The following is a 26,816-nucleotide window of genomic DNA, read 5'->3' as shown; positions in this document are numbered from 1 at the left end:
AACAACCTCAGAGATACAGATGATACCACTCTAATGGCAGAAAATGAAAAGGAACTAAAGAGACTCTTGATGAGGGTGAAAGAGGAGAGTGAAAAAGCTGGCTTAAAACTCAACATTCAAAAAGCGAAGATCATGGCATCCAGTCCCATCACTTTATGGCGAATAGATGGGAAAAAGTGGAAGCAATGATAGATTTTATTTTCTTGGGCTCCAAAATTACTGCAGATGGTGACTACAGCCATGAAAATTAAAAGATGCTTGCTCCTTGGAAGGAAAGCTATGACAAACCTAAAGAGTGTATTAAAAAGCAGAGACATCAATTTGCCAACAAAGGTCCATATAGTCAAAACTATGATTTTTCCAGCAGTCACGTATAGTTTTGAGAGTTGGACCATAAAAAAGGCTGAGTGCAGAAGAACTGATGCCTTTAAATTGTGGTGCTGGAGAAGACTCTTGGGAGTCCCTTGGACTGAAAGGAGATCAAACCACTCAATCCTAAAGGAAATCAACCATGAATATTCAATGGAAAGACTGATGCTGAAGCTCCAATGTTTTGGTCACCTGATGCAAAGAGAGGACTCCTTGGGAAAGACCCTGATGCTGGGAAAGACTGAAGACAAAAGAAGAAGAGGGCAGCAGAGGAGGAGATGGTTGGACAGCATTACCGACTCAACGGACATGAAGTAGCAAACTCGAGGAGACAGTGAAGGACAGGGAAGCTTGGCATGCTGCAGTCCATGGTGTTGCAAAGAGTTGGACATGACTTCGCAATGGAGTAACAACAACAAAATCACGTACCTGGACCACTGCAGTTACTTAACAAACACATATCCCTATCCACATTATCTTACTGACACCTAGCTCTCCCATCTTATTTTCTCCCTAATGAAAATCTATCTTTTTATTTTATGATAACAGAATCTTTTTTTCTTCCTTTTTAGGAATCTTCTCTCCTCCATCCTTCAGCTATGTAGTTTGACTGAGACACCATACCACCTCCTATTTCAATTCCCAGAAAAGATATGTGTCTGACCTACATTAGTAATGAACCATCTTACATAGCTCTGATCCAAGCCAGACTACTTGGATTCAATCCCTGGAAATGTGCGGAAAGAGGCAGACTAGTTTGATGGAGTTTCCAAACTGTCAGACTGTAAGACTAAATTTGATGATGTTCATCATTGCTATAATAAATGGTGAAATCTAACTTGAGAATGAAGCCAACTTGGGGGAAAAACAAAACTAAGAGATGTAAAAAATCAGTTAATATTACTGTAAGCCAGTAGGGACTCAATACAGTTCTTAGCTGTCAGGCATATAACCAAGTCACAAGAAACATCTCATTTAACAAAGTAGGTATTAATTATCTTTACTTTACAGAGGGAAAAAAAGAGGCACACAGAACTAAACTTACTCATGACTCATTACTTAGTAAATGGCAAAGCTAGAACTCATACCTCAGTATCTCTGAGCCCCTTACATTCCAAGCTGTACTGCCTCCCAGTATAATTGATTTCTGATGTAGTAAAGAACAAGACTGTTATAACAGTTAGTTGAATAAAAAGACACCTATTCTATTTAGGGCAATATTGTGCTAAGATACATTTTATAAGGTGCCCTAAACATGCAAGTCAATTTTGGAAGCAATTTAAATTCCTTGGAAGAAAGTTCATATGTATGTCAGTATGAAGGTACTACGAACAACCGCCATGAGCATAAGGATAAATTCTTACATTCCATAATGGCTTTATAATTACCACTGACTACTTCCAGGGGTAGAAGTACTATTGCTACCAAAAATAAAGATGTGCCTTAAGTGTACTAGGTGATGAGGAAAAGATATGAATTCATCTTCGTTCTTCTCCATGGGAAATACTATGTTATTACGCAGTGCCACACATAAGTTCAACACTATAAAAGCTCCCCTCCATCCTCTCTATACTTCCACAGCCAGGCTTTAAGCAGAAATGATTAAAGAGAACTTCGTTCAATTAAGCTTGCTGAATAATCCTAGATAGATCAATAGTTCTTATGTAATTAAAGAAAAAAACTGATTTCCAAGAGTCTAACAAATATTGCTTCAATTGACACCTTTCTGCCAGCCGTAGGAAGTTCCTCAGAGTCACAGAGAATATAGACCATGTGGTCAGAGACCAATATATTTCATCAACCGTCATGTGCACTGTGCAATTCACAAGGTTTCATGCTTTCTCTGGAAAATCCAAAGGGGCCACTTTCCAAGCCCAGCTGGAGGGATACACACACAGGCATGGTGGCCAAAAGAGCCTTGGGTTTTCTACTCATCTGCCTAAAACAGGCTAGATTTCCAGAGTTCACAGCTCCAGCCCAGAAAATTTCCAAGAAGTGGCAGAGTCCATTGATTCAGCAGCTTATGGACTCTGAAGCCATTCTGCCTGAATCTTAATCCTGGGTTTGCTGCTTTCTGGCTGGGTGACCTTGGCTAAATTATTTAACCTCTCCATGCCAAAGATTCCTTTTCTGTTAGGGATGATAATGCAAGGCTTACTTAATAAAATTGTTCTGAGGATTACATTGCTTAAGTTTGAATAATGCCTACCACAATGTCAGAACTTGAATGGAGAAGAGGTCTCTCTCTATTCCCAAAGGCAGAGGAGGGGCATCATTTATTTCACTCAACAGACAGATTAATTAGAATTTATATATGATCATGTATAAAGTTTTTATAAAGATAATGATATGACATGTGGTTACAAGGACTTGGTATAATATTTGTATAATAAACAAAATTTGTATAATAATATTTATATAATAACATTTGGTCACAGATGGAAGACCCCCATTCCAAGAAGAGATAATGGGTTTTCAATTACTACCAGCCAAAGCAATGATGGAATTGTTTATATCTCCAAAATGTGTGTAAATTAGCCTTCAGTGAGCTGGAAAATACTGTGTACCATGTACCACTTAACATGGGAAATTCTCTCATCTCACTTTCCTTTTTTTTTTTGATCAATGTTTTTATTTGTTTCTGTCAGTTGGAATAAAGTTCTCTCCAGACTCTCATGAAGTTTTTACCTTCCACTGCTTGGCCCATGTACAAATGTTTTCAGTTACTTGGAAGCAGGACTTAAAGAAAGATCAATCTCTCATACTTTCTCATTGGTGAAGCATTGATTCCATCTCCAGGTTAAATTAGGGGAACCACATTAATTTATTTTAGTCTTTATTTATCCTGTGCATATTATTATTTATTTATTCTAAGAATAAATAACACTCAATAAAGGAGGAAATGAAAATAAACAAAACAAAACACATGGACCCTCTTTCTAAAAAGTGACTTTACCATGTTCGATGCATGAGACAAGGGCTCAGGGCCGGGGCAATGGGATGACCCAGAGGGATGGGATGGGGAGGGAGGTGGGTGGGGGGTCCAGGAAGGGGAACACATGTAAACCCATGGCTGATTCATGTCAATGTATGGCAAAAACTATTACAATATTGTAAAGTAATTAGCCCCCAACTAAAATAAATAAATTTATTAAAAAAAAAATAAATAAATAAAAAGTGACTTTATAATTTATAAGGAGATGTACATGGAGATGCAAAGTGTCACATGAATAAGAAACAAAATGAATAAGTGAGGAAGAGAAGAAATGCTGATCAGAAAAGGGAGATTCAGTGACAGTTAGAACTGGATTCCCAGAGAAGGGAGAGGCCAATTTAGATGCCAAAAACAAAGCTTCAGTCATTCCTGAGTGGAAGCAGCAGTGAAGAGGTGGGTGACTTCTATGCAACAGAAACCCTATTTAGTTATCAATGTCTCTGTGCTGGGGGAAAAAGGTCTCTTTCCATATAGAAGTCTCTTTGTGTTATCTTTGAGCCAGTTTCCTTGCAAATGACTTGTCTTTCACTTTTTCAAGCAGTTTCACTAGTGTTAAGAGATTTATCTGTTCTCTGGCTTTCAACTCCCACAGGAGTCTTAGGGCAGTGTTTGCGAATGAGAAAAATAAAAATGCATTCCTCTTTGAAGTGAGACAATTGGAGTGGTGAGGAAAGCTATTAGGTACATGGAAGTTGCAAAGCTGATGAAAGATAGTGTGATTTTAAGAGGAATAAAAGGGAGGCAACTTTCACTGTCCTAGTTGCAGGAAGCTCATTGGCTTCTAAAAGGTTATTGCCCCAGTAATTCTCAATGATGTGAACAAAGGATATTTAAACTCTTGTTTGAGCTAGTTTCACAAAACACTGTTTATACCAGCAGAAATCTGGAAGTAACCTAGATGCCTATTCCATCGCAGGTTAGATAAATTAGGGTAAGACAGAATCGCATCTTTTATATGGTTTAGGCTGTAAATTCAAAAGAGATTGATAAGTAATATCAACATTACACTAGAATGTTTTGTATTTATACATGCTTAGGTATTCATAGAATGTTTATGGAAGGAGAAGTGAGAAACTAGAAATATTGGTTGTGTCCCATATGATGAAAAGAATACTTAACAGAGTCGAAATCAGGAATGGAAAGAGGATCTGCTTTTAGACTAATTAAGATCTACTTATTTACACTGAAAGTCTTTAATTTGAACATGCATTATATGTGTGTATGATGCTTTTAGTAATAAAAATCAATATTAAAATGTTTCTAAGTGTCTGTCTCAAAGTTTCATAAAAATATAACAAAACAACATTTGCATAGCTCTTGCTTTCATTAATCTCACTTTTTACAAGTAATTTATGATACTGCTTTAACATTCCTTTACCATGTTTACCACTCAAATGTCACCTCCTGCCCTACGGAATGTGTGTATATCCCAATAAGAACAGACTTCATGTGAGAGCTCTAGGTGGGAAGATTCCAATGCTCATTTTCCCAGGTGATATCTCAATATGCTAGCAAATAGAGTGAGACTTACCAGTAGAACCTGTTTGGCACAACCGCTTCCTGGATAAGCTGCCACCTTCTCCCAAATTCAGCAGAGCTGTATAACTGTAGAGAAGACAAAATATTCAGCACCAGGACTTCATGGTATACTGAATGCATAAAACATGATTCATTGGATTAATGATAATGATAATAATAATAACATCTTCCATTTATTAATCACCCTTCCTATGCCAGATGAGTGCCCCATGTATCATCTCTATTCTCCATGTAGATCCTGCAAGACATTGATATCTCCATTTTATAGTTGAGCAAACTGAAGCTCACATAAAAGTGATTTGTTGGAAATCACATGCCCACTAAGCATTAAAATAAATTGGGATTCATACCCCATTCTGCCTGGTAAGCTGTACCACTGGCCCTGGAATATGCAGACTGTTGTCTGAAATACAAAGAAGTCCAAAATCTAGACCTGGCTCTCAGAAAGCCAATAATATAACCCAAATCTGACAAAAAAATAATGAGCAATGCATGCAATCACCAGTGATAAAAGAATTCAAAGGAAGGGGATTCAGAAATCAATTAGGGATGCTTCTGAGATGTATGGTGATTCACCTGGGATGTGAACGAATGGCAGAATTCAAACTGACAAAGATAGGACAAGCAGTACTCACAAAAGGAATAACATGGGTAAGAGGTGAGAAATTCAGGGATGGTATATGAATAAATGTGACTTATCAAAGGTACATGTAGTCAAAGCTATGGTTTTTCCAGTAGTCATGTATAGATGTGAGAGTTGGACCATAAAGAAAGCTGAGCACCAAAGATGCTTTTGAACTGTGGTGTTGCAGAAGACTGAGAGTCCCTTGGACTGCAAGGAGATACAACCAGTCCATCCTAAAGGAAATCAGTCCTGAATATTCATTGGAAAGACTGATGCTGAAGCTGAAGCTCCAATACTTTGGTCACCTGATGTGAAGAACTGACTCACTGGAAAAAACCCTGATGCTGGGAAAGATTGAGGGCAGGAGGAGAAGGGGATGACAGAGGATGAGATGGTTGGATGCCATCACTGACTCAATGGACATGAGTTTGAGCAAACTCTGAGAGTTTGTGATGGACAGGGAAGTCTGGCATGCTGCAGTCCATGGGGTTGCAAAGAGTTGGACACAACTGAGCGACTGAACTGAACTGAATCTAAAATATAGATAAAAATGTGAGGGCAACTTGAAAAGGTTTTTAATGGCAAGTTCAGGAGAAGAAAACCCAGTCCTGCCAGCAGAAGGAGCCAGTGATGGCTTTTTAAACAGGAGTAGAGGAACTTCAGGCTCTAACAGCAAAACACGTGGACTAAGCTCTTACTATAATTCAAGTGCTTCTCATGCATTCCTTCATTTCATCCACATACCATCCCTCCCAGTAATATATAAAGCTATTATGGCCATTTTACCAATGGTTACACAGCTGGGGAGATTTCAAGTCGATTTGCTACACTGCTACAGTATTCTCCAAGGGCAACCACAAAGAAACACTGCTCATGAGACAGGGTCTAACCCTTCACATACTCCTCCCCCTCCAAATGTCTTTCTTCTCTTATATCTTGTTCTTCATTGTTGGCCAACTCCTACTTCTGCTCCTCTCCAGTAATTTTCACAGTACCATCTCTAGGATGATTTTACAGGAACCTTTCTTTGTGTGTGCATTGTGTGGGTTTTTTTTGTTGTTGTTTTTTTTTTTTTTGCTTATAGAAGTGTCCTCTGTTGGCAGCCCAGAGATTCCTATTGTTCGAGGCATTCCGATTACCATGGACATTTGGCTGGGTGATTTGAAAATATCATTTTGGAACATCTCCTTTCTGCTATGTGCCTGGTCTGTAACCCACTCACATCCTAATCATCCACCACTGCGAGTGCCAGATCCCACAGTGAATGGATGGTGAGTCAGTGTGTACTGAGTACCATGATTGTCCTCCCTCTCAGGCCTCAGCCCTCAGTGGAGGGTCAAATGACTCACCAAGTGACTCACCACGGCTGCAGATGTACCAGGCATGTCCAAGAAGTAAGTCAGCGCAAGTGAGGATTTACTGACCCTTGGAAGAGCCTGCTACGACATTGTGTACACTGGATCAAAACACATCCTGCGGTCAAAAAAGAGGCTGAAGTATTTGGCTACCAAAGCGAGGAGCTCACTTGGCCCTAACTACACAGTATTTGGGCATTCAGCCAGAAGAATCTGTGACTTTTCCATTCAAGTTTTATTATTTTTCCCTGCCCTACAATGCCTGGGTTGGGGGAGGCTTCCTGGGTACATTTCATGCTTGATTCATTTCAAGAGTGCGGAGGAGAAAAGGGGAGACAGTTCCCCTAGTAGAGATAACAGAAGGCAAGACAACATCCTCCCTCCTAATTCAGATGCCAAGCAGACAGAGGGTGCATGTCCTGCTTCCCTCTATGTCCCGAACACTTGCATTTTAATATTCAAATTTGGATCAGAACAGTAATCGCTTGATCCGGAGTGTCTGTGGCTTCCTCTCTTCTTGCACCATCTTTTTTTTAAAAAATTAAAACCCAGAGCTGCACTGCTTTCTATGAGTTCAAAGGGAACAGACGTCATGCCACTGTGTATGCCTATAGCTATTTATAAATGTATGTTAGTATCTATATTTATAAACAAAGATTTATGCAAATGTAAGAGAATCAGGGTGGTTTGAAATAATAATAATTCTGTGTGAAGGCTAGACTCACATATATTCTGAAAATCATGTATAAATTCTGAGCTCTCCTACAGCTACAACAAGGGATTGCTATCTCTGTCTTCACATAGAATTCATCTCAGTGAGGAATTGTTGGGTGCCAACATCTGTGTGTGTGTGTGTGTGTGTGTGTGTGTGTGTGTGTGTGTGTGTGTGTTTTCCTCTATGTCTTTTTAAATTGATCCCTCTAGGCTTGGATTCAGAACCTGTGGACCAGTCAGGTATGTCCCATGATATTTGTTTTTATCCTCTTCAAGGAGATTCTTTGTTATTTGTGAGCATCTAGAGGCCCCTCAAGCAGTGGGTACATCGAACAATCCAATAAACCAAGCCTCTCTTATTCAGCTCAGTGACATTGTTTATAGTTTCCTATCTCAAAAGGTACCCTCTCATGTCAGTGTACTTGTCTTCTCCCCTTTCCATTCACACCTGGGCACATGCCCCCTGCCATGCCTTCCCTGGTGCTACCCACTCTGGCAGAGGCAGCTTCAAGGCTTGCCTATCACAATGCCAGTCTTCTTTTTAGCTCCAGATCAGAGGACATCTTTTCTGTGAACCCTCTTCCACACACTTAGATTTCCTAGTGGCCTCATTTCCAAAGAACTATGGTACAAGAAATGCTATCAAACTATAGTCCGTATAGTTAACTTTCTTGGTAGCCTTTTAAGAGAGCCTTTTATAATGCAAGACAGAAATCCCTACCTATCTAAACTCACTCTAAAATATCCGAGATCATCCCTTCCCTCTCTGATGAGATCACAAAGATTTTATGTGTCTGGAATTCCATCTTTTTGTATCTACACAGTGCCTTGCACACAGTAGATGACCAACGGGGAAAAATAAAGTATTGATTTTACATCATGCAAATTCCCTAGTGATGGATCTACCTAGTAAAACACTCAGGTTTCCCAAAGAATAGACAAAGGTAATTTAGCAGAGGAAGATGTTTTACTTCCATGGATCCATAGCTAGAGGCCTGTACCTAAAACCAACAAACAAAACTATAAATATCAGCACATTTGAAATTCCCAAGGACTTGCAGGCAGGGTCTTACATATTCGCCCCTAGACAGAGCCGCTCTGTATACTCCATCTACTGCTTCAAACCTTTCCTCTCTAAGAATTTAATCGTCCAGCCTGATGTCACACCAAGAAAAGGAGAAAACAACTCAGAGCCATCCAAGTTAATGTGTTCATTAAACCTGCAGAGTCTGACCGCAAAGTTTTCCTCCACAAAATAGAGAGTGCGACCCAAGCCTTTTTTTTTTTTTCTTCACCCACTGACTATCTCAGCCACCAGTTGAAGGCTTTCTGTGTAGAATGAGTCAATGTCCTTTAATAAAATTCATAGCGGTGGCAGCACCTAAATAAGATTTATTTCCCTCCCTGTCTGTCTCCAGCTCCAAGGTTTCTTTTGACTGTAAGAACACAGAACTGAGAACTATCATTACTATCTGTCACATCAGGGAAAGCATCCACAGCTTTCTCCAGCAGTGCCAAACCTAGAGAAAGAAAGAGGGAGAATGATCAGGGGGCAGAAAAGAATATCTGAACTAGTTTTAGGAGAGCGGTATTCATCTACTAATCCTCTGTCATGACCTCTCCAAATGCCTTCTTGGAAGGGTTTAGATTTTTTTTTTTTTTTTTTACTAATCCTGGTACAAAATATTAGCGAAAAAATTGAAGGAGTAGACATTTTAGAAAGGGAGAGGGGAAGGATTCTGGTTAACAAAAGAATGCAAGGCAGATGATTCTTCCAGTTTAGAATTACTTTAAACTGTCTGAGACTGCCTCCCCATCTCAGTAAATGTAAGTTAATGAGCACAAACTCATTGCTCATCTAAGCTTAGGATGTATTAGCAGCTCAAGGTCCAACTCTCCACTCTGTTATTACCCTAGTGTGGGGGCTTTCAACACCTCTTCCTGTCATGTTCCTCCCCTGAAGAGTTAGTCAGTCCTTCTTTCCTTCCTTTTTTTTTTTTTTGATAACTTGATAACCATCACATTGGCTTGTTTTCTTGCTGTCTGTCTTTGTCTGCCATATGAAAAGTGCAGATAAAAAAGCAATTAATTGCAAAGGATGCAATTTCAAGGGTTGATTTTATTTTCAGCTTTCAACCAACTGTACAGTCCTCTCTGGTACCATCCTGGAGAGCTGCAAGTTGGCTGAGGGGCAAAGGCTCCAATGGGGAATAAAGAGGGAAGCCACAGGGAGACAAACAGCTTGGGGGTGGGCAAGAGTGAGATCCACCAACTGTGCTCAGGATTCTTAATCAACAGCAAAATAAGAAGGGCTGGAAGAAGTGGGGTGTGAGAGCAGCTCCTTCCAGCTTTCATTTTCCATCTTCTTACCATTCACATTTTGGTTGAATCGCAAGCAGAATAGCATCTTTTTTTTTTTTTTTTAATAGAAATTCAACTTCCTTGTGGTGATGCAAAAGCTTGCAAGCATTGCTGTCCCTGGAAAGTCTTCTCAATTGTTATAAATCAGACCAAGGCAGCCCCTCATTTTATAGCATTAAGACAGGGACCTATTAGGAATTTTCTTTTGCAGCTTGGAAATCAGTGCAAGGACACCATTTGGCAGAAGGTAAGAGTGATAGCACGTTTCAGTCTTTGAAAGTGAAAGCTGCTCAGTCAAGTCCGACTCTTTGTGACCCCATGGACTGTAGCCCGCCAGGCTCCTCTGTCCATGGGGATTCTCCCGACAAGAATACTGGAGTGGGTTGCCATTTCCTTCTCCAGGGGATCTTCTTGTCCCAGGGATTGAACCCAGGTCTCCTGATCGCAAGAAAATTCTTTACCATCTGAGCCACCAGGGAAGAGTTTCAGTCTTTGATTGATGGGTTTGGATGCTTTCACCACAAAGGTCACCGTGACGACTTTCTCATCAGGAGGCAGGTGCTGGGTCTTCTCCACATGGTCTCCTGCAGAGGCTTCCAGGTTGGAGGAAAACTTCCTGTGGTTGGCTCTCTTGAAGGTTGCCTGCTCCCTCTGTGGCTCTGCCCTTAATAGTTTCAGAGGCAGGAGTCCTGAAAAGGCTGACAGAAAACCCTGCCAGTTCTATTTGATCTGCCTCATCCTAATACTACCCTGGGGATGGCCTGGGTACAAAGCACTCAGTCACCTCATGATTCTCCAGTTCTCACTGCTGTTACTGCATTCTTTTTAACAAGAAAAGAGATGGAGCCTTGAGGACTTTGAATAAATTTCTAGTGCCAGCCCTGGGACATTGCAAACATCAAGCTTCCTCCTCCACTAGCCTCCACAGGAAGAAAGAGAAGCAATCCAGAGAAGTCCATGGTCTTCAGAGATGGGCTCCGATGCTCTGGTTGCACAGCAAAGGAGGCCAGAGCACACTCTTAGTGGGGAGTCACATCATGAGGGACCTCAAACTTCACCCATTTCTGACACAAGTCTTCTCCTCGGCCACTGGGGACAGGAATAGATACAGAACCATGATGGCCATCCCAGACCAGCTTCCCCAACTCCAAGAGACGCAAGTTCCTCAAAGAAAAGGCAAGCTTCTCAGCATCTGTCATACATGATATGTAGTAATGTGTTATATTTTGTCCAGATTGCTGAGGTGGCTTATGTAAGACAGTAAAACCAGGAAGTCTGCCCAAGTTCTCAAGGTGGTACTGGGCATACGGTTAAAATCTCTCAGTACAACAATGTGAGGAAAGAATGTTCCAGGACAAGTGGGTCAATCTGAGCAAATAAACAGAGCAGAAAAAGAGCAGTATCTATGTTATTCTTTTGTCACCCGTGAGAGACCCAGCTTGGCAGGGTGGGTAAAGGAAAGTGAAGTGGGAGCAGGGGCTATAAACACAGCCTGGGAGCAGGTTGGGTGGAAGCCATCCAACCAAAACTTGTTGGTAGCTAATGGAGACGGGACTCAACAGACAATGAGGTCAAAAAACAAGGGCCCCCAAAGCTTTGCTGATGAAGAGTGGTGAGCAGGAATGATGATGGGTCACCAGCTCCACAAACTTCTCCCGACGTTGGATTTATCAAACCTGTCACTGGCCTTCCCACAGATGGCAATGAAGTCTGTCATATGCCCCACAGTCCTGTTTGGCAGGATTGGGGGATTAGACATATGGAACTTGAGTGGGCTGGGCAGCAAGGGTCAATAAGTGACAGTGGACCAGTTCAATTTGTGGCCACTTCCTGTGCTCCCAGATCTGGAGGTACTTAGGGAAATTTTCAAGTGGAATCTTAGCCTTAAAGGTTCTATAATATAGATGTAGAAATAGAGAATAAATAAAATAATTAGATGCTAAGCATCTATATCACAAATCCCCCATATCTAGACACTGACAGGAAAAAATGAATAGCTCTCAATAACTATGTAATTGTACCATTATTTAAATGCGGAGATGATGAAACTTAGCAAGTTTTGAGAGATAAAAATAAGCAGGAGGAAAAACTTGTTGCTTGGAACATATTGGAAGTGCGCCTCCGTAAGACAGATCCGTCAGCTGTGTGTAGATGGGACAGAGGGGAGAGAGCAGTTAGCAAGTGGTTGAGCAGAGCAGGGAAGAGATGGGTGCCTGGATGAGCCAGGGCCCCTGGATGTGGGAAGGAGGAAAGGGAAGAAGAGCAACAACAATAATAATAATAAACACAATGTTAAAAAGAAAAAATATGACCCAGACTGAGCATAAGAGAGGGTCACTTCATTTAAGTATAGCTTATATATACACACACATACATAGGTTTGTGTGTGTATTCTATTTCAGATTCTTTTCTATTATAGGTTATTCCAAGATAATGACTATGACCCCCTATGCTATACATACACAGACAACTATAAATTTTGTCTTAAATTTGAATGATGGGCTTTAGATACTTTTCTAGAATATCTAAATATTTAATCTAATCATTCCAAGGACTACTGATTTATTTTTATTTATTTCATTCCAGTTTTTAATTTTTTATTGAAGTATAATTGATTTACAATGTTGTGCTAGTATTTGGTGTACAGAAAAGTGGTTCAGTTTTATTCATAAATACATTCTTTTTACATATTCTTTCCACTATAGGTTATAACAAGATATTGAATGCAGTTCCCTATAATATATAATAGAAGCTTATCAATTTTATATATACAGTAGTGGATATCTGTTCATCTCAAACTCTTATTTTATCTTTCCCCCACTCCCCTTTCCCCTTTGATAACCATAAGTTTGTTTTTTATATCTGTGAGTCTGTTTCTGTTTTGTAAATAAGTTCATTTGTGTCATTTTTTAAGATTCCACATATAAGTGATATACGATATTTATCTTTGTCTGCCAGATTTACTTTACTTAATATGAGGTCCATCTGTGTTGCTGCAAATGGCATTATTTCATTCTTTTTTTTTATGGCTGAGTGATTGTATCTGTGCATGTGTGTTTGTGTGTGTGTGTGTCACATACTTTATCTATTCATTTGTCAATGGACATTTCGACTGCTTCCACGTCTTGACTGTTGCAAAAAGTGCTACTATGAACATCGGGGTATATGTATCTTCTTTAAAGCAATTCTGTTTATTTTTGGCTGTGCTTCGTCTTCAGGCTGCACGGTCTACTCTCTAGTTGTGGTACATAAAGTTCTCATTGTGGTGGCTTTTCTTGCTACAGAGCACAGGCTCCAGGGCACGTGGGCTCCAGTAGCTGCAGCACATGGCCTCAGTAGCTGTGGCTCCCAGGCTCTAGAGCACAGGCTCAATAGTTGAGGCACACAGGCTTAGCTGCTCTGTGGCATGTGGGATCTCCCCAGATCAGGGATTGAACCTTTGTCTCATGCATTGGCAGGCAGATTCTTTACCGCTGAGCTACCAGAGAAGCCCCATGAAGCGTATGTATCTTTTTGAGAATCTTTTCTAGATAAATGCCCAGGAGTAGGACTGCTGGATCAGATGATAGTTCTATTTTTAATTTTTAAAGGAATCTCCATACTGTTTTCCACAGTGGCTGCACTAATTTACAGAAGGAGTCACTTCTGAAAGCTCTAGTCATTTTGCTGGGCATGGGGAAATTTTACACAGAGACCCCTGGGACCAGAGCTGGTGCAAGGTTGGAGGAGGTGAGCAGGGGTCACAGTGCTTGTGGCACAAGCTGGCCTGCTGAGTCACAAGGGACTGTTGGCTGCCTGGGAATCAGGCAGGGACAATTCCCTTCTTGCTCTCCCTTCCTCTGTTGCGTGATCTTCAAATAGCAGTTTTTCCTCTGCTGTGAAACTCAGCTCCTAAAATGCATACTACAGCATCTGTCAGAGGGAACAGGTCTCACAGTAGGTTGGACATGGTGAAGATGGTTAAACAAAATTGAAAAAAAAAAAAAGCCAAATAAAGAAAAGAAAATACCATAATGGCTTTTCTAGGGAGGCAGTGTTTGGTGTAATGAGGACAAAGTATGAAGAGAATCAAACTTGGGTTAGACTCCTGGCTCTAGCAACCACCCTGGGGAATTTTCTTAACCTTTTGGAGCCTCAGATTCCCCAAATATTAAATAAGCGTAAAGATAAAGTCAATGTTTCATGTATGAAAGAAGTTGAGCAATCAATGCGAAAAGCCTGGCAGAGGGCTTACTATGGAGTAAAGAGTCAGTGCTAGTTCTCACCCTTTCCTCTTCCTGCTGATCATTGCCTCCAGCCTGAGCTGCCCACAGACCCTGAAGAAAGAAGGAATGGCAAGGAGAAGCAGGTGTGATTGCTATTTTCTTCCTGACTTGCAGGAAGCAAGGAAGGATCCTAGACAACACTTCCATGTCCCTTGCCTCTGAGGTTGGATATTGCTTAGCTTGGCTGTTCCTGGAGTAGCTGAGGCCATCTGACTTTGGACCACAAGTCTTATTCTGGGACATTTTCTCATCATGCCTGCAGCGAGATCAGCCAGGCAGGCACTGAAATTAAGCAAGTCAGGAGAGTGAGAGCCTTGCTGATTTGAATTTGTGACTTTTCATCTGATACTATTTTACAGTACAGGATCTGGTCATTTCAGGAGGCTGGTTTCAGACTTCTGGTTTCTCTTCCTCTTGCCAGCTATGGGATCCTGGCTGGGCCTCTGGGTCTCTTTGAACACTGAGTGTGCCATTTATAATTTGTAGTTACAATATCCTCTTATGCTGAAGAGAGGAATTTGGACACGGTAACATTGAATTTTTTTTTAATATGAAATTCAGAGTCATAAATTCACAAAATGTGTCTATTTATAAGGCCAAGACTTCCTTCTCCCCAAACCACTCCCTTCCATGGCAACACTGTTGGTTACAACCACTCTTGAAAAGGAAGAATACAGGAAAATGTCAGTGTTACTGGATTTCTAAAGGGCCACTCTGAGAGACAGGTTTAAGAAAGAGGTCCATGCCCTCTTAGGATGTCAAATGTCTTTCAAAGTTCCCCGGATGGATGATGCCTGGATTTAAGAGGCATCTTAATCCATTTAGACAAGTGGTGGTTAGAACAGATCAAAAAATAGCTACAAAACACACAAGCAAAAATGTAATTTATTTGAAATAAATTAAGCTCAAATAGCTACCAAAGAGCATAATTCTGTCTGTCCAAACCTTGGTCCTAATCACTCATTTTAAAATGTCCATTTCTCCTAATTCTCACAGCCCATTTATTCAAACTTGGGAATAGATATATCAATGCTTTATGTAGCAACTGAAAAATAATGATACAACCTGGTTAAACAAGTTAGCTAAGGTGAACACAGGCCTTCTGTGTTTGCATAGGATGGCATTTCAGCTTGAGAATTTGTTTTATAAACAAGCATTGGGGTTGACATTTAGCAAGCTCCCTGGTTTCCTGTCTAATTGCCAGTTTTGTACTTGGATACTTAAATTATTAACATATTCATGAGATTAGAAATCAGCTCTGACATTGGGAAATTTCAAGCACATGGAAATCTTGCCAAACCAGCATGGTATATAACACTGTACATATTTCTTATAAATAACTGAGTGCCTTTTTACTTAATGCAGTGCCTTGGGAAACGTGATGGCTTTAGGTAGGTATCAGTCTCCTAAGTGTTTGTGCTTGTGCAGAAATCATTTGAATATCCCCTGGGGGCTGAATTTGAAGGATCTATATATATTTTATTTCAATCTTGCCCTTTTGACATGAAAGGGCTGCTAGGTCTATTCAAAAACAATAGAGTTGCTGTGAAGGCAAATACTTTAATATTTAATGGCTTATTGCTATTATAATCGATAATATTTTCTTAGCACCAAATATCGGTTCTTGCTTGCTCCATTCATTCTGGTTCAATGGTACCTTTTAGTGACTGACTAAGAGTATAGTCATCATCGACTAAAGTATCTATAACTTCTCGTATGTGGGGAAGACAACCCTGGATTACTGCTAAGGCAGCCTTGTGTCTATATCTATTTATGCCACACCAGGTGGCTCTCTCCCCTAAGTCTTTGAATAACCATGTGCCAGGCTCTGTGTTGTATGTTCATTATCTCAGCATCTTCAAACAGTCCTGTGAGCCAGGTACTGTTATTACTTCCATTTCACAGTTGGAGAAACTCTAAAAGTTAAGTGACTTGCTGAAGGTCACACAGCCATTCACAGGGCCTGACAGAGTAGAGAGCTGATGTTCCTGCCTTACTTGCTGTGTTGTCAATCACTGGTGAGAAACTAATATGACCAAGTTTTAGAAACTGCTGACATCTCTTCCCCTTGTTGAGCAGTCATTATTTCCCAGGGAATTCCTGGCATTCGAAGCAGTTGTGATAAGCAAAGACCTTCTGTTAGTGCCCAGTCAGGAAAAGTAGAAAGGATTAAAAGAAATAAAAGAAGGTGTTGTTTCTGTTTGTTTGTTTTTTAAGAAATAGATATAAAACTGTTTAAATAAAATTTCTGGACTCATATAAAGAAAGAAAAGAGAAAACTAAAAGCAGTTCTTTTAAAAATGTGCTATTATGCAAGTTACTAAAATTCTATTGTATGCCCTCAAACATACTTGCAGTATAATTTTCCTTTTGTATCAATATATGATTTTAACTCAAATTCAGTCTTCATTTATAAAGAGAATGTCGCTGTTAATATTCAGGGTTTCAATTATTTGTGAAAAGGGTTTTCTTATCAAAACACATTCTCCTCCTTAAAAGCTGTGTCTTTTGTATATTCTACACATATTTACCAAAATCCTGAAAGTGAGGCAACTGTGCAAGCCTGAAGATTTCTTGTTTAATTCATAAACTTTTGATAGTTTGTAATATAGAGGAGAACAGAGATCCTCTGGTATACCAAGCTCCCACATGGTATTACTTGGACTGTTGACTCAGGGCTTTGGAACAAGTGAGACCATACAAACTCATGAATATTCTAGAACTGCCATAAATGAAGAGTGACCCACCAACCTGTCCTAAAGGTCTTGTTCTCCCTCCACAGAGTTGATTACTCATTTGGATGCATTTTTTTAAATTCACAAAACACCTGAACACCTCCTGAAATAAAACTGACAGGAAGATCCATGAACAAGAGGAAAACAAAGATGATGAGAAAGATGGAGAAATAAGAAAAAAAAAAAAAGCAAAGTGATTTGGGGACTAATACAAGGCAGCAGATGAGGTTGACTTGCCCTGCACAGTTTTCTGCTTTAAGTTTTTGAGTTAGTTACAAACATTTAAAAATATCACATTTCAAACAAAACAGAATTACTTCTCTCAAAAAACTCTGAAAAGTCTGATGACATCGGATGAGTCATTCTTGGTGGCAAGAACAGTAGGCTGAAGCTGACCAAGACCCCCTACCTCGATCCACCCACCCTCCTGAATGCACACCTGCTCCCCAGATTCCCACAGCCCAAACCCAGCTGCTCTCTTCAGTCAGATCCTTGCTCGTCTGTGTAGGAACTGAGTTTGTGGCCTAGAAGGACGTGGGCATCCACAGGGTGGGGAGAAGAAGCTGGCTGCAGAGGACGGGAGAAAAGTGGTCCCTTCTGCTCATGGTCAGGGCAGCAAGTAGGTTTGCAAAGCTGCCCAAGGAAAGGGCCTTGCCAGTCTGAATAAGCCAAGCACAAGGGTCTCTCCCCCACAGCAACCAGGCAGTCTGAGCCCGGGGAGTGTTCACGTTGATTTCACAACACTGCAGACCCTTCCCTGTACAAATCACTCCTCGGTGCCACCCCTAACAGAGAGGCCTCGAGCCCAGCACCCCAGGGTGGTCAGCAGAGCTGATTTAGACGCCTATTCTTACAAATTTATATTTTTTCTTTCCTTTTGGTCACATCTGTGTTTTGTTTTCTCTCATTTCCAATGTTTCCCAACACATCATGTTTAGTGAGGTGTTTAAGACAGACTGAGAGATGCCGTTGGAGGCAATGTTTTATAGCACAGTTTGTACACTAGTTTATTGCCAAATTAAAACAGAGACGTCATCTGGCAGACTCGGCCTGCTGCTAAGCCTTGCTTGAGTGGTTTCCTGCACTGAGGCAAGACGAGGTGGGGAAACATAGAAGGAAGGGGAAGCTCTGTGTCTTTGTTCTCCCGGCTGCTCTGTTTCCAAATGCAAAGACACAAAAGCAGTGAGCAGAATGTTTGGTTTGCCTACTGCTCAATTACAGAAATAACAAATAAATAAAGGAGCATGAGATGGTTTCTGCTCCTGGAATAAACACTGCAGAATTCTTCATGGCATCCACAGTGATTCACTGCTGGTTTGTAAAAAGCTGAAAGGGTGTATGTACCTTGGCCCATTTGGCACAAACTTTCCATAATGCCTATAACACTTATTTTTCTAAAAATCTCAGGGCTTTCCAAAGGCACAGCTTCACATTTAGAGGCCGAGGAGCCTATCACCTGTGTCTAGACCACGGAAGTCCCCCAACAGGGCTTTTTTTTTTTTTTGCCTATCTTATTTATTTTTTTTTTTAAATAAATTTATTTATTTTAGTTGGGGGCTAATTACTTTACAATATTGTAGTAGTTTTTGCCATACATTGACATGAATCAGCCATGGGTTTACATGTGTTCCCCTTCCTGGACCCCCCTCCCACCTCCCTCCCCATCCCATCCCTCTGGGTCATCCCATTGCCCCAGCCCAACAGGGCTTTTTAAGAAGGCAGGTTACATCTCTTAGAGCTTCAATGGGTCTCAAGCCTTTTCTCTTCAATTATTCTAGTGGTGGTTGGAGAGTCACATGCTCATTCAAGAAAACTTTTACCTCTTAGCAACCACCTAGATATTGAATATCACAGGTAGATTTCTTTATCTAAGAAAAAATAAGAAAAAAAGGGCTAAAATATCAAAATATACTGGTTTTATGGATTTCAAGGGCATCTGGCTGTACACATTTCTCTCTGATTAAAAGCTTTTCTTTTTTTTTTTTTAAATCTGGCTTCCTATGGAATTGATGGCCAGTAAAACTCTATCTTGGGCCAGAAAGGACAATCTGTTCAATCAAACTCTTTCAAGTCCCTTAAAATGCTCACATCAAAAAGCCTCCACTGAGAGTCCAGACACTCAAGATGAGATGCAGTTAGGGCAGAGCACTGCAGCCCATATGGACTCTTTCCTGTGAGCCAGAGATCCTGACTGTGTCCTTGGGGCCCTCAAAGCCTCCTTCATGGAAGGAGAGAGAAAGCCATAGCAGGGAAATAAGGGAAAAGTAAAGGTGGCTGCGTATTCAAAAGAGGAAGTATGCTTCAAAAGACTGACAGCCAATGATGGAAGAGAGGCGAGGAGGTCTGTGCACAGGGGAGCTCTGATGGAGCTGCCACCTCCATGCTTTCTAACCGACACTGTTTCACCACAGACTGATGAGAAATAGCACTCAGCAGAGTGAACCCCAGCACTTAAGCCACCATCTTCGCTGAGAGCTCTGCAGCAGCAGTGACTGTCAGACACACTCATGAGCAATACTTACATGGAAGAATGAACGTTCCTGTTTCCAAAAGTCACTCACCTGCCAACACCGGCCTGGGGCCCTCATTGGGGCCTATTGCTGCCTCTCATCGGGGCTAAAAGCTCTGCGATTTGTGGGTGACTGACAGCTATTATTTCCATATCACTGGCCCTCTGGAGTGGCCACACATCTTCTCCACTTGACTTTAGGCCAACTCCACCAGCTAGTGGCTCATTGGATGACTGCATCCCAATCCCCTCATTGCTAATGGACCACTCCTCATTTTGTGATTCAAATTCTGACATATGGAGCCCTTACCCAACCCCTACTTCTGTTAGTGGGTTTCTCATAATTCTTTGATCCCAGGATCATCTCTCCTTCATTCTCCTCTAGAGAAACAGAGCTCAGCAGATGGGCTGGCTTCTTCCCCTTTGGTGATATCTCCAGACATCACCATCCATTTAGTAGAACTCTACTAAGTTTCACACTCAGATTCCAGTTGCCTAACTTAGACATGTGATACTAATGAGTGGTTTTCCCCTTTGGGGAAAAATCTTCTCAGATTTTTGGTTTGTCAGCTACATACAGAACAAAGATTGTTAAGGCTTCCTCTACCTATAAAATGACAAAATTCATTTGGTCTGGTCCAGACCAAGAATTCTATGAAATCACCCTAACTGGTCTTCTTGATTTTGACCTCATAATGCCACAGTTGATCGTAATACTACTGTCAGGTTAATTTTTGTAATCTATAGCTCTGAACACATAAATCCACTGATCAAAATGTTCAAAAGGCTCCTAATTGGAAAAACAAGAATTATTTTTCCTAACAGTCTAAACAGTTAAAAAAAAAAAATAAGATTGGGTCCAGGAATACATGCATAATTAACTTTCCATAATTTCAGTTTCAGCCAAATCAACATATTCATGATCCTGTTAACATGAGTTTTCTAACTGTACAAACTTACAATATCGTTTATGACATTCCTCTTGTGTAAAGTGTACCTCCCCCAAAAAAGAAATATGACATATTCATTAAAGTCCAGGTGAAATCATTTTATGAGATCTTCATCCCCTAAACTTTGGGCTGCCAGTTTCATAGAATCCATCCAACCGTCTCTGACTGGGTATCTACTATATGTGAATGAAGGCTCTCTCTGCTTTGTTAGTCCCTCTTAGGCTACTGAACTCATGTGTGTTTCTTTTCTTTCCCTAGGTTGACCGAATACTTCTCAATACAGCTATTTTATACCAACCGTGCACCACACTGAGCACGTAAAACAGAGCCTAACCTTTTTTCAATCTTGGTGGAACTGCACCTGCAATTATAACTACCCACACAAACACATTTTAAGGCAAAGAAGGCAGATACCAAGTACCATACGTGGCTGAGTTAGGGCCATAACTCCCACATGCCCTAACTTCTCTGAGGTAGTTCACTCTGCCACTGCGGTCATGGGGCTACTGTCTGAAGTGCTGGCACATGAAGGGTTACATTTTTGGTCTTTTCTTCCAACACAACCGCAAAGATGCGTAGTTTTCACTCAGCCAGGTAAATCTGGCCCTCACTGTGCCTCTGGCATCAGGGGAAAATTAACCAACTGTCAAATACAATACAAAAGCCCAGTGGATTAAATGTCTAATACTCTGTGTTCTGAGCTGCTCAGCTTTGCCTCTGGTAACTGCACCATCCTGGACCAAATGCACGGTGGCTTGACTCCAGGAATGAAATTGTACATTCTGCTGAAAGGGGAGCCAGGCTGCTCAAGAGGAAAAAATACTAATTGCAAATCTTTTCTATTTTTAGGCTAATGTGATTTTATTTGGCAGTAAGGGCAGCATGAATAAAACTCCAATCCTAAGAATTTTAATTTGCCTCCTCAAAAAATGCTCATGTCGGTTAGAGTCCTTGAAAAGTTGCTAGTATCATTCCTCTCTCATCAGGAAGAACCCCCACACATCTATACCAGTCCAGATGGATAAAATCCTCAAACACCTTCCTCACTCAGCTAAGTCCAGTATTTCTTTAGATATACATTCTTTGTAACTCACAAGTCCTCTAAAGAGAATGTTCAGAATGACCTCACTGAACCATGCATTTCACAAAAAGCATTTCAATATTTTAGCTATGTTCCTTTTGGCTTTTTTTAGGTTTTCTCTCACATCTGCCTCTGTATATTTTGTTTCTTCTAATTCTAATCTGATTGTATTTGCTGTTGCCAGCCTTATAGTCTACCTGAAAATGTAAGTTCCTTAAAAGCAGGGGCTATATGTATTTCATAACTGTAGCCTGCTAGGCTTCTCTGTCCATGGAATTCTCAAGCAAGAATACTGGAATGGGTAGCCATCCCGTCTCCAGGGGATCTTCCTGACTCAGGGATCGAACATGAGTCTCCTGCATTGCAGGTGGATTCTTGAACATTTGAGTCACTAGAGAAGCCCATCTGCAGTATAGAGTACATGATATATTTTACAGTATTTATCCCATAAAATACATATACATATTGCCATGCACTTGTATACATACATAAACATACAATAAACATAACATGCTTATAACATATAATTGCATAACATCAGTCAATGCCTTCTTAAGAAATAGACCTATCCTTCAGCCTAACCACCAAGAGAAGAAAAGCCCTGGATTACCTGATTCTGAATGTCATCTATGTACATTTCTCTCACTATTTTATCAAGTCGCTAGCTATTGCTCTTAACTCTTTCAGAGCCATCCTGCCCTTGAAGGCTCTGAGAAAACCTATGGGGTCCTTTACAAAAAATGATTATATCTCACACACACAAAACTGTCTCAGATTCCATGGGGGTCGGGGGCTGTCGATGGACTGAATCTTCCAGGTAAGAACTGCTTCTCCACAACATCTTCCTGATGGTCTAGCTTTCCCTTTGCATGCTGTTTCCGATGTTTACACAGCTCAGACAAGCAGCCTGAGATCCACATTCCTGCTCCTTGCCCCGCTGGTACAGGGTTCGAGCTCCTGCACATAATAAACCTGACCACTGAGAAGAAATACGGAGATGACTAAGCGGTTGTTGTTCCCTAGGACGACCATGCGCCACTGTCTCAAGCAAGGTGACCACACTCACCTTTTGGTCTTGGCTGTATGCCAGAATCCAGTCCTCTTGTTTAGGGTGGAAAAGTAAGCTCTGGATGTAAAAGTTCAGCCGGTATTTTTGGTAGGTTGCCCCTTCGTCCGAGCTGATCAGTAAACTGCTCTCAATCTCTGGGTCTGTGAGCAACATAATCTGTGGCAGATTACGGGAAAGAAAACAAGAGAAAAGTAAATTTACAAAGCGTAAAGATGAGCTAAATTTTTGACAAGGGAAAAGGAGCAGGTGAAGAACAATTGGCCAAACAACGACCTTGACTGTCAGGTTCACTCTCCTGCCTCGGACCAAGGTCATGAAAATGTTTTCACCAAGAAATGAAAGAGGTAGGACAAGTTGAAAGCGGAGGTTGGGGGGTGTGGGAGGTGGTGGTGGATGGGAAGAAATGGAGGAGTGAGTTTTTCTTTCCTCCTATAGGGCTCCTTGACTCCCCCTCCCCAAATGTTGTTTCCTTAATCTGAAATATCTTCTATTTTTCTCCTGACCTCAACCCTCCTTCCTACTGAGCCCTGTCTAGTCTCCATCTAGGGGGATGAGAGAGCAAGACTTGTCACAGGTATTTGTGAGAAAGGTGGAAAGGAATACCGATAGCAATAGGACTGGAGTCCATTAGATTTTTCTCGTATTACAAGCCCTTCTTGATAGGGTCCACATGGGTTCTCACTGACAAGATGGCTCATTATGTTGACCTCGCAAACAAAGAATAAATCACAGTGATCCTTGAGACTGACCAAACTGCCCAAATGGCATCCTGTTATCTCACTGGTACCTATCTTCTCAAAGCTGCGAGACTACCAGATTCCAGACCTCTGGCTATGTACCATTCCTTTAGAGGATTTTTCATTGGTGGGGACTCCGTCAGAAAGGAGGAAGCCGGTTCTCCTTAAGGGCCAGTCACCCTCTTTTGTCCCTCTAATAAATTTTTCTTTTCTTGCCTGACTGCCTGGCTTACTCTCTTTTTCTCTGCACTCGCCTTACACTGCTATTCATATTAACAATATCCCACATCATCCTGCCTTTAGCCTGGTTTTCTGAATCTTGAATCAAAGGCTGTGTATTCAAATGCCTTCTCTGAGTATTTATTTGTTGTCTATATACTTTATTTAGAAAATAAACTCCATGAGAATAGTGATACTTGACATTTCTCTGTTTTTATCCCCCACAGGTATATTCCCAGCAGCTAGAATGAGGTCCAGCATATATTATATACTCAATAGATATTTACCAAATTAATGAACACAAGTTAAAGGGATGGATGAAAAGAGTTTTCAGAGTAGTCACAAAGACTTAGAAAGATGCCCAGAACCGTTTGAACAGATATAAATGGAAGTTGCATGGAAAAAAAAGTCATTGAATGCCCTCTCCGTCTTTAGCCTTTGACACAAGAATACTCTAGACTCATGTAAAAAGTCACAGCTCCAGAGGCTTAGGATTTTTTCCTTTTGAGGGTTAACCTTGGCCAGAGCCATGTGAAGTATCCACAATGGGAGCAAGATGCAGGAGCTGCCCTATAAACTGCTTTTTATTCTCTCATTTTCTGCCTCTAGGAATGTGATAAAGTACCTCATTCCAGACTCTGCAGGTTGCCTTTCACTCAGTCAAAGTGTGCACCTAACGCCTCCAGACAGGTGGCCTTAATGCTACCCATTGACTTCTTCCCCATCAACTTATTAATTGGCACTCTCAGAGTTTGGTTTAGAGAGGCATGAAAGATGTGCTTAATGTGTGGCCATAGGAAGAGAAACCTCTGCAGCCCACGGTTTAAAGATTACCAGCTGAGGATGCTGCAGTTCCAGGGAAAGGAGAGACAGAGAGAGAAAGAAAAAAAAAGAAAAAACTAAAGCCTTGTCATAAAAGAGCAGAGTGTCAGGCAAACACACAGGGCTTTCTCAGGCATTGGAGGCAATCATATTAAAACCTCAAGACAGTTAGTATCATCTTCCAAAGATGTATCCCGAGGACTGCACACCAGACACACTCAGCCAGTATGTGTTTATGTTATCAAGGATGGATTTCAGGTTCCTTGCTGTTTTTCTCCCTGCCCTTCTTGAAGAGGAGAAAGGGATGTGGTGGAGTGAGCGGAATGCCAAGGCTGTCAGCCCCTGTCTGGACAAGTTGGAGAACACACAAAACTGGAGACTAATTGCCTCTCATCCTATGTTCCAGTGAAGCCACTGTCCATCAACCATAAATCCTGACAAAGTTATAGGTTTCTTTGTCTTGCAGTCACCAAGCAGACAGTGTCCCCCCCTTTGGATGGCTGGTGCAGAACCAGCAGATAATCTAAGTACAAACATCCGTGCCATCATTAAAGTCTATTGTATGCATTAAGCAAGGATGATCAGATGGTTCCTAAATTCACAAGAATATTTCCAGGTGATTTCCTATTTACTGGCACATAAAAGCTGTCATTTTCTAAATAACAAATAAGTCATCAAATGATCATATTGCTTTGTGTCTCCAACCACAATTAACAATAATATATAACAGCCTTTTTGCACTACTGCCAACAAGTAATTTCCATGATAATATGAAGAGGTTCAATTTTATAGAGCATCTATTGTCTCAGGCAAGGTGATTTTCCCCCTCTGATTTTCTATTTCTCCGTAAACCAGAATATGTTTTACTCTCTTCCCACAAGCGTGGATCTCACCACCTGCTTCTCCTGGCAGACTACTTCATCAAAATAAAAACCCTGGGCCTACAGAATATACTGATATCAAGTTGCTTTTTATTTATCATTTATTTAGAATATTTTGATACTCATTTATACTCTGAGTCATCGGTATGAGATATTCTGTATCCAAGTAACATGGGATGGGAGAGGTAAAATGATGCAAATATTTTCAAACATATGGATATTTAATATTGAATAAATAAAACTCTTGGCTTCCGTGTTTTTCTTCTGAGTATGAAAAATATGTAAGTCAAAATCTCATGATTTCTATACATTCTAACATAAAACCCTCTGTTTGGGAATTTGACACTTCAGATATTATAGAAGATGTCAGGAGATCCCTCTGTAAGAATTTTAGATGTATCTGTACTACACAAACTTTCCAGTGGTTCCTCATTCAAATCTCTGCTTCAATTTACTCAAAACAAACAGGTCAGTCTGGATCCATTTTTATTTAGTCATTTTTACTGCAAAAACAACTTTGTAAGACTGCCAGTAGAATTCAAAATGAATGAAAAATGCATTGACCCTATCCCTTCAACAAGTTAAATCATGTTTGTGTCCCCTTCTACTACTTCTATATCCACAGCTACATATCACATCATGGATTGTATTTTTCATTGTTTTCCTTTTTTTCATTTAACATTATTACCTATATTCATTTCTACCTGAACAATAAAATTACAAATGCATACACACACATAATACACACCACTGTATACAATGTACTTCAATTAGTTAATCACAACTTTCAACACAATTGCTGCTGCTGCTGCTAAGTCGCTTCAGTCGTGTCCGACTCTGTGCGACCCCATAGACGGCAGCCCACCAGGCTCCGCCATCCCTGGGATTCTCCAGGCAAGAATACTGGAGTGGGTTGCCATTTCCTTCTCCAGTGCATGAACGGAAAAAGTGAAAGTGAAGTCGCTCAGTTGCGTCCGACTCTTAGCGACCCCATGGACTGTAGCCTACTTAGGTTACAACTGATTCAGTGGTTGAACCAGAGAAAGCACGTGGTGAATTATTAACTGGATTCAGTTCAGTTCAGTCGCTCAGTCGTGTCCAACTCTTTCTGACCCCATGGACTGCAGCACGCCAGGCCTCCCTGTGCATCACCAACTCCCAGAGCCTACTCAAACTCATGTCCATCGCGTTGGTGATGCCATCCAACCATCTCATCCTCTGAGTCCCCTTCTCCTCCCGCCTTCAATCTTTTCCAGCATTAGGGTCTTTTCCAATGAGTCAGTTTTTCGCATCAGGTGGCCAAAGTATTGGAGTTTCAGCTTCAGCATGGGTGTTTCCAATGAATATTCAGGACTGATTTCCTTCAGGATGGACTGGTTGGATCTCCTTGCAGTCCAAGGGACTCTCAAGAGTCCTCTCCAACACCACAGTTCAAAAGCATCAATTCTTTGGTGCTTAGCTTTCTTTATAGTCCAATTCTCACATCCATACATGACTATTGGAAAGATCATAGCTTTGAGTAGATGGAACTTGGTTGGCAAAGTAATGTCTCTGCTTTTACTAGGCTGTCTAGATTGGTCATAGCTTTTC

The 26,816-nt window shown here is 40.9% G+C and overlaps 1 protein-coding gene across 9 annotated transcripts in view; it reads right to left on the bottom strand.

Annotated features, from left to right (window-relative positions):
- The window catches only part of LOC145539476 (VPS10 domain-containing receptor SorCS1), a 580,892-nt gene that overhangs the window by 187,293 nt on the left and 366,783 nt on the right, over window positions 1-26,816 (bottom strand). For all 9 annotated transcript variants that reach the window (XM_081573556.1, XM_081573559.1, XM_081573557.1 and 6 more), the window contains exons 4-5: window positions 22,565-22,723; window positions 4,896-4,969 (exon numbers count right to left, since the gene is read on the bottom strand). In XM_081573556.1, coding sequence (XP_081429682.1) covers window positions 4,896-4,969; window positions 22,565-22,723 — 233 coding nt within the window. The remainder of the gene's footprint in view (window positions 1-4,895; window positions 4,970-22,564; window positions 22,724-26,816) is intronic.

The sequence above is a fragment of the Giraffa tippelskirchi genome, chromosome 2 (assembly GCF_054371585.1).
Source record: "Giraffa tippelskirchi isolate mGirTip1 chromosome 2, T2T-mGirTip1v1.2.pri, whole genome shotgun sequence".
Classification (NCBI taxonomy): Eukaryota; Metazoa; Chordata; class Mammalia; order Artiodactyla; family Giraffidae; genus Giraffa; species Giraffa tippelskirchi.
The sequence above is the reverse complement of the archived record's forward strand: the minus strand, read 5'-3'. Positions and strand labels throughout refer to the sequence as shown.